The following is an 8,739-nucleotide window of genomic DNA, read 5'->3' as shown; positions in this document are numbered from 1 at the left end:
GTGATCTTGAGGTAAATTGTGATCCACAAAATGGAAATAGATTTAATTGCCTCAATCTGGGGTAAGTCATTCTCTGTGAAAGTGGACGAGCGGGTACAATATGCAGTAATCAGGACCTGCTCACATGAAACCCATGAAAAGCAGAAAAAAGTTTGAAGATGTTAACAGAAACATTTTAGCTTTTTGGAAAACTGTGAGAAAAACACACAGAAGCAGTGCTTTGTGCTTTATGTACTAACATATATTGTAGCAATTGTGTAATGGAATCGTACATACTTGGGTCTTTTCTGCAATATTTGGTTTCACTCATATCTAAGTGGATATAAAATATCTGGTCATATGAACTTTGCCTATTATAAAAAAATAATCAGCAACGGGAGGCCACTCTAACAAAGAGAAAAGCACTCTAACAAACAGAAAATCACTCCCTTTGGCACATTTTCCTGTGGCTCAGTGGTTTTACTCTCAGTGAGGCCAACTACACTTCCAGGGCTCAGATTTTGGCACTTTGAGACACTTTCCGATCTTTTCACAGCCTGGAGGAGCCCAATTCTGAAAAACAGAAGGCAAAACACTTCACATAAGAATAAAGACATTTGGATTGTAGGTTTTATACAGTAAAATCTATAACAAGCTCGTAAGCGTGTAAGCATTTGTTTAGGATGATAAAAGAGTCCAATCATTTCTTTATCCAGACATGCAGGTCTTTTTGGCCTTTATACCAATATCCAATATTCACATTTATAGGGTCTAGTACTGTGGCTAAGAAAGAAGTAATATCAATAAATGTCTTACTACATCCTGTTAATGATACGTTACAACTGCCTTCATTCAAATACAACCAACAGTGGCCACCAGGACCTTGCAATCAGCATCACGGCTTCCAGGCTGACTGATGCAACACTTTCTCTGAACTTAAACTGTAACATGCAACCATACACAAGAAATGTACTACTATTTCAAAAAAGGTGAAAATATCAACTTTGCAGATTTTCAATGACATAATACTTGCATACCAACTGACATGTAACATGGAGCAGAAATTTGGCATGTGAAAGACTGTAGTAGCTATTCAGGTTCCTGGGTGAGACTGATTTAACTAAGCAGGTTCCTGGCCACACAGCTCGGGCTAGTACTGAGAGACTGTGCATCAATGAACTGGTGGTGATTTACAGTGATTTTGTATGTTAAAAGATGCCAACATGGCCCAAAATATGAGGTTCACTGGTCCTCGCATATATCTTATGGAACTCAAAATTAAAGAACTGCAAAGACAGATATTTTTACAAAGTTAATGATGGAATCTTTGTGGACCAATAAAAAATGAGTGAGAAATTAAAATGGAACAAGGCTGTAGCTATTTAATTCTGCAACCATATAAGGAAACTGAATGGTTGGATGCAGAGACAGTGCTTCATGGTTTATTTTTTGTCTAATTATCTGATTATTGTACCATTATGGTTACCACATGCTAATATTACAAGTCTGCAAATGGTTCAAAATGCAGCCACAAGAATTTGACTAAGTCCAGGAAAACTGAATTCACCTCAGTATTGACTTCACTTTAATGGCGTGTGAAATTAAACATCAAGGTGGTGCTACTTAAATATATAAAAAATGTTAAATGGTTATGTGCCTCTTGATTAGCTGACCTTGTTTAACCTAACCCTGATTCTGTAGTTTTGTTTTTAATATATAGATTCAAATCAAATCTACCTTCAGTTATCTTTGATTAACTGTGGAGCTTCAATTGTTATTAATGACTCATGATTTTCTTCACTGTTGTGTTCATTTTATTCCTGTAGTGTATCTACCTTTGATTTGATCATTAACTTTTTTAAATCTTGTTACGGTGTAAAGTGCTTGATGTTTTGCAAAGAACATAATAACAATAATAATTATTATTATTAGTAGTAGTAGTTGAAGTATGACACAGTACCCAATAAAAACAAAAACCAGAAAAAAGGTTTGTTTTAATCCATTTACTACTCACCACAAGAGGGCAGTGTTACCACACATAAGAAATTGAGTCTGGCTCTCAGACTCCCATATTTTCATGTCAAAATGTTCAGGTTCGACTGACAGAATTACTGACTGACACGTAATAGGAAACTTGTTTTTATTCTCAGAAATAAAGGCAGCCTTTTAAAAAGGTGAAAAGTGTCACAATTTTAAAATATTGAATATATATATATATATATATATATATATATATATATATATATATATATATCACAGTTCTAGAATCATTTTTAAACGCTGCACAAACATTAAATGTGCCTACAATGTCTGTACTATATTGTACTGCATGTTTGACAGACCGGACCATCAGGTCAAGTTCCTGAGCCTCCTGTTGACCAGAACAGACACCATGCAGAAGAGCAAGTGTCAACCTCCAGTGCTGAAAAACTGAGCCAACACAGAAGTGCCGTAATTCTGCACTTCCGTGAACAGCCATTTGAGGTCAGCTCCAAAAGCAAATCAATTTCTGTAGAACCCCATGTCAAAATATCCAACATTACAGCAAAATCATGTTTGCAGCCTGGTACAAAAAATAAAGTTTTGGTCTCTATAGCTAGTTTCCGCATTCATGACAACTCTATAGAGGTGAACCTTTATGTAACAGTGTAAATTTTATCAAGCCATAAAGTTATGCATAATTGGGAGTGTGGTCAATTTGAATGGCAGCTGCCTTCCAGGTGGTCAGCAACTAGCATGGCACTAACTCCTGAGCATTGTAACACAAATATCTGAGTCAATATGGCATGCTGTGCAGTTAACTGTACTAATATCTCATCAAAGAATTCTGTTCTCCAGCATTTTTGGTGAGTAAAATTTTAGTATTATTTCATTTGTATGTACTGCACCTTTTTTTATCTTTTAATGCTTTCGAACAAGTCATGCACGCTTTTGTCTCCTCTCGTTTAGACTGCTGTAATGCACTTTTTATCGGCATCAGCCAAAATGCACTTTCTCGCTTACAGTTGGTCCAAAATTCTGCTGCGCGTCTCTTAACTGGTAGCAGAAAGCGAGAGCACATCACTTCGGTTTTGGTGTCTCTGCACTGGCTTCCAGGTCATTTTAGAGTTGACTTTAAGATTTTATTGTTTGTTTTTAAAGCTTTGAATGGACTGGCCCCGACGTACATTTAGGACCTCATCCAAATTTATCAGCCTCTCCTGTGCTTTGCAGTCCGAGGGCCAGCTCCAGCTTGTGGTGCCTGTGACGAGACTTAAAACCAGGGGAGACAGGGCTTTTTCTGTGGTGGGCCCTCAGCTGTGGAATGATTTGCCCCTTAACATTCGAACAGCCCCCACTGTAGAGTGTTTTAAGTCTCGTCTAAAGACCCATTTTTATGGTTCTTTAGACAAGACTTTTTTTTTTGTACAGCACTTTTCGAAACTGCGTTTGTGCTATATAAATAAAGGGTATGGTATGGTATTAATCATGTGAATAAGGTTACCTAGCGTGTTAGTCTTAGTTAGCTTGTTAGACTTAGTGTCGACACAGGTGGGCATGTTTGGGCTTCATTTCTCCTGCACAGGTCACTCTGGTCTTGTCATTACTCATTTATGGGTTGGTTGGATGTTGAGCAGAGTCAAAACTGCCAAGATGATGAGATGCAGAAAACCTACGGTTGACACCATGGAGGGTTTTCCAGTATGTGTACAGAACAGACTCTAAATTTACACTCAGTTTGGGTTTTTCCCATATTTGTTATAGGAAGCCTTGATGGTAAAAAAAACAAAAGAAAACCTGTTTCATTTTTGATTCAGTGTTACTGAATGGCTGAAGATCTGCTGCACAAAGGTTTCATAGCAAATTGAGCCTTAACAAAAACTACTTTAGGTAAAGTATGTATTATGAAATTAAAAGTCAGATGGATGTATAGCTCACCATTACAGCAGCATCACACATGTTGAGCTGAGGAACTCCCGGCACAAGAGTCTTCTTATGTTCCTCGACAACGGGAGAGATTCTGCTCAGCACCTCCTGGTACTCCTGAGTCAAAACACTGCAATCACACAAAACATGCACAACCACACATGAAAAGACACAAATAATCACTAATTATGTGCTCTTGATAAAATCAACTAAAATGATTCAACTGCTGTGTAACGCTGCATTCACAAGTAAGTGGTAGAAAAACTGTCATATATTTCATTATAGCAGAATTACTGTCAGCAGCAGACTGCAGGTGATGTTTGTCATGTTTCATTGTTAATGAAATACTTTACTTAATTGAAAGATAGAGTTTTAGCATTTTGCACAGCATTATACTAAAACAGGAAGCCTCACTTTTTGTAAGGTTATAGATTCATTCCTCTCTGTTATATCACACAAATGATTCCAATTTACCTGATTAAATCCAGGTGACTCTCTGCACTTAAATAGTCCACCTACTGCTGTCCATCTTTTCTACTCATTAACAATAAAACAACATATGATTTGCCCTTGTTGCTGTGACAGGTGGTAAAAGCTGTCACAGCCAGAGGTGGCATAAGTTTTCATCCTCCTCTCATCGTCTATAGCCAGCATATGAAAGTAGCTTAAGTTAGGTGTGCTGTGGTATCTGCCACCAAGAACTTAGCAGCAGTTCCTTCTGTCAGATCAACCTTTGCTCTCCACTTGTATCAGTGACCCTCAACTGCCCATAACCCTGATGTTGGTTCACCAGTTTTCCTTCCTTGGATCACATTTTGCAGGTATTGACTACAACAGACCAGAAACATCCAATAAGAGCTGCAGTTTTGAACATGCTCTGGCTCAGTCATCTAACCATCACAATTTGGCCCTTGTCAAAGTCACTCACATCTTTAGGCACCCCATTGTTCCTGTTTCCAGTATGTCAACTATGAGGACAACTGAGGAAACTAAGCTTCAAATCAGCTATACAAATAATCAGTTAATCATTTAGTTTATAGTAATTTAATTTAAAGTTAATAGTAAAAAAGAGCAAGAAAAACAATTTTATAGCAGTTTCTCAGGAAACAGAAATATCTATTAGGGCCCCTTCACACATAGCATGAATGGGGCCGAATGGTGCACGAAGGAGGAATCGCATGCCATTCATGAAAAATCTGAGCCGCCTCTAACGTCTTGTACACCTGTCGCCACAACCATTCGTGCACACCAGCAGCCGAAAGACAGAGAGTGTCCTGTGAGTGTCCATTCGATCCTTCTCTCGGCAGGTGTCGGCCAAATCCCAGGTGCCACAAATGAACATCCAACACCACTCACGGAGCACTTAGGAAATGTGGGGCCATTCGCGCAGTCAGCATGAAAATAGAGAGCAGGCAACAACTTTTGAGCTAGCTGTGAAAGTTGTCTAAGTGGCCCACAACTGTGGTGTTGTGGCATATGTGACATGCCAGAGTGTGAGCTCTCCCCGTAACACGTGCCGTGCGTGACTGTTGCACCCCCCCCCCCCCCCCCAAGTGGCATGCGGGGGAGGGGGGCACACTTGCATGAAATGCTTATATGTATGTATAGACATGATCACATGGAGACCAGCCAGTCACCTCTGGGCACACACAGCACAGTAAAGTGCCTCTCAGGTGATCGTGAATGTCAAGCTCACATGTGGGTGGCATGATATTGATATCGCCAGCTGAATGTTCACAAGATCTGATGGTACATTTCTACTGGCACAGCCTGTCGAGGTGTGCACTGTGCCACTGCTGTGCTGCCACTACAGCCCGGCGCAAAGGCGATAAATGTTTTTATGTATTTCCACAGCAAGCACACACACGTGCTTCACGGTGGACTGTTGTAAGGTCATGTCCTTCAAAACACGGTATGTATTCTCCAGCTGTGACATCCAGGTCCAGAGATCTCAACAGCACCAGCAAGCGCAGACACGCCCCCCGTCTGTTCAGCCCACAGAACTGTCACTCTCCTATTCTTTGCTCTGTGATTAATTATTTTACTTATTTGTTATGTAATTGTGTATGTAGTTATTGTAGTAATTATTTTTATACCCGACTGGACATAATAAGACATAATGAGAGCGCACTGCTTCATTCATGTCATTTTATGACTGTACGTCTATGACCATGGGTCATACACAGAGGCACAAAGGGATCATACTGTATTATCCGCTCGATAAGCGGGATTAAATATTGGACAATATTATCACTTACTGAGGCGTTGCTGGGCCGGTAGCATAGATTTACATTTACGCTACCCGGCTATACCTGCCCGCAGTAGCGGGTGGTATTGGGATACCCGCCCACTGTGCATAAACTGATGACATCATAGCATGCAGCCCAAGAACTGTCCGCAGAGGAAAAGATGAAAAGGCGAGAAGTGTGTGTTGGTCCCAATATGGATATTACAGATGATTTTCTCATGGATAGTACGACAATGAACAGCAGCCAAAGCAGCCAGCTTGATGAGGATGCACTGGTGAATTTGAAGAGCAGCGTGGTACCAGCCAACACGACAAAATTTAAAGTGAGCCAACTTTTTATGTACGCATTTTCTGGGCGTCATGCATTTTGAAATTACATTAAATATTGTTAATGTGATTCTACATGTTGTGTATCTCAGTAAGTGATAATAATGCAAATAACATGCAACTGTCGTGCGGTATGCATTTTCAGAGTCCCTCCGTGCATGCCCAGTCGCCCAAAATGACCGATATTCGCCCGAGTTAGATGAATATCGAAACCATTGCAGCGTGGATTGTTCACACCTGCCTGAACGTGCGTCCCACCCAATGTCGGCTCGATGTTTTCTTGGTTCACTCATTCAGCCTGTTTCGCTGTGATTTGCCTTGATTTGTTCTTATTGGTGTTATGTGTGAATGGGCCCTTAATTTTGACTACCACCCCCCTCCACACACACACATACACAAACCAACATACCATTTCATCCCTCATATACACGGCTTAATATGGGTTCTAGTTTAAACTGGTGTAGCGTTGGTTTTGAGCTGTTACAAATGGTTGAAAACAGGTTTATATTTGATCTAAAATCATTTAAAGGGGTCATGCTGCACATAATCCATCTCATTTTTACATTTAAATATGGTCGGAGTTTTATGTTAGACATCCTATAAGTTCAACAACTGCATGTCCAAACTAACTGCTATCAACACAATGTACACATGAAAGGGCTCATTTGAGATGTTCAGTCATCCTTGGTGCAGGACAGTTTTAAAATCAGTTAATATTAACAGAAAAACAGCAAATTTTCATTTTTGATCAGCTGGTATTTATGCGTAAAACAATGACTAAATCTTAAAATGATACAGTTGTTTTTCTGTCAATCAAATAATTATTTCAGGTCTATGTCAGAGCTTTGCTCATTAAATCAGGGTGTGGCAGCATCGTCCCTTCGACATCAACAACAATAACAACACGAAGAGAAAGAGATCAAAGCACACAGGTCGTGCGCGGTGCCACAGCGGAGGAGCTGCAGGGTGAGCGATGCGACCTTTATCCCATCTCACGTCTCTCAATTACTACAGTTGGACAGCAGTGAGTCGGAGCACCTCTGTGCATTATTATATCCAGCGTGTAAAACACAGGGGCCCTGAAGGCTTTCAAAGGAACGCCGCTCTCAATAGGACCTGTAGGGTTAATGGGCTGTGTGTGTGTGTTGGGGGAGTGGGCGTCTGGTGGCGTGACACTCGGCTAGACAAATATCAGCAGTGCAATTACACTCCTGATACGCTCGCTGGCAGCACCTGTGCCAGCCTTCCATACTCCCTTCGCTGCAAAGCCAGCCCTCTGATTGGCCCCTGGGGAACGTGTGCATGTGTGTGAGGTGAAGTGTCAATTAGAGTAATAACCCCGGGCCCTGTCCAGCTCACACCTACCCTCGCTTTTAGATCTCCCACAGGGCAGCGCGGCTTCCTCCACCAGCCGACACCTGCTCCTCACCGCCGCCTCGGCCTTCTCCTTACTGGACATAAAGCAAACTGACCACGCTCAGTCTCTATGTGCACCACGTTCATAACGGTCTCCGCCGCCCTCGGTTAAAAAGCAGAATGCTTCAGCTATCTAAAATCTGGATCGGTGACAGAGATACTGCATTCTCTTCTTATCTCTGCCTGCTGCTTTCACTTCACTTTGTCATAAGTGATCAATCAATCAATTTTATTTATATAGCGCCAAATCACAACAAACAGTTGCCCCAAGGCGCTTTATATTGTAAGGCAAGGCCATACAATAATTACGTAAAAACCCCAACGGTCAAAACGACCCCCTGTGAGCAAGCACTTGGAAACAGTGGGAAGGAAAAACTCCCTTTTAACAGGAAGAAACCTCCAGCAGAACCGGGCTCAGGGAGGGGCAGTCTTCTGCTGGGACTGGTTGGGGCTGAGGGAGAGAACCAGGAAAAAGACATGCTGTGGAGGGGAGCAGAGATCAATCACTAATGATTAAATGCAGAGTGGTGCATAGAGAGCAAAAAGAGAAAGAAACACTCAGTGCATCATGGGAACCCCCCAGCAGTCTAAGTCTATAGCAGCATAACTAAGGGATGGTTCAGGGTCACCTGATCCAGCCCTAAGTATAAGCTTTAGCAAAAAGGAAAGTTTTAAGCCTAATCTTAAAAGTAGAGAGGGTGTCTGTCTCCCTGATCCGAATTGGGAGCTGGTTCCACAGGAGAGGAGCCTGAAAGCTGAAGGCTCTGCCTCCCATTCTACTCTTACAAACCCTAGGAACTACAAGTAAGCCTGCAGTCTGAGAGCGAAGCGCTCTATTGGGATGATATGGTACTATGAGGTCT

General features: G+C 41.4%; 1 protein-coding gene across 2 annotated transcripts in view; it reads right to left on the bottom strand.

Moving 5' to 3' along the window:
• Window positions 1-449: 449 nt before the first annotated feature.
• Window positions 450-8,739, bottom strand: part of galns (galactosamine (N-acetyl)-6-sulfatase) — a 99,574-nt gene continuing 91,284 nt past the window's right edge. The window contains exons 13-14 of one of the 2 annotated variants that reach the window (XM_034192301.1): window positions 3,898-4,015; window positions 450-552 (exon numbers count right to left, since the gene is read on the bottom strand). In XM_034192301.1, coding sequence (XP_034048192.1) covers window positions 466-552; window positions 3,898-4,015 — 205 coding nt within the window. In that variant the 3' untranslated portion in view covers window positions 450-465. Of the gene's footprint in view, window positions 553-3,897; window positions 4,019-8,739 lie in introns of both variants that reach the window. The other variant, XM_034192309.1, reaches the window with a different exon arrangement.

This window comes from Thalassophryne amazonica, chromosome 2 (genome assembly GCF_902500255.1).
Source record: "Thalassophryne amazonica chromosome 2, fThaAma1.1, whole genome shotgun sequence".
In the NCBI taxonomy this organism is placed as follows: domain Eukaryota; kingdom Metazoa; phylum Chordata; class Actinopteri; order Batrachoidiformes; family Batrachoididae; genus Thalassophryne; species Thalassophryne amazonica.
Note: the sequence above shows the minus strand (reverse complement) of the source record. Positions and strands in the feature narration are given on the sequence as shown.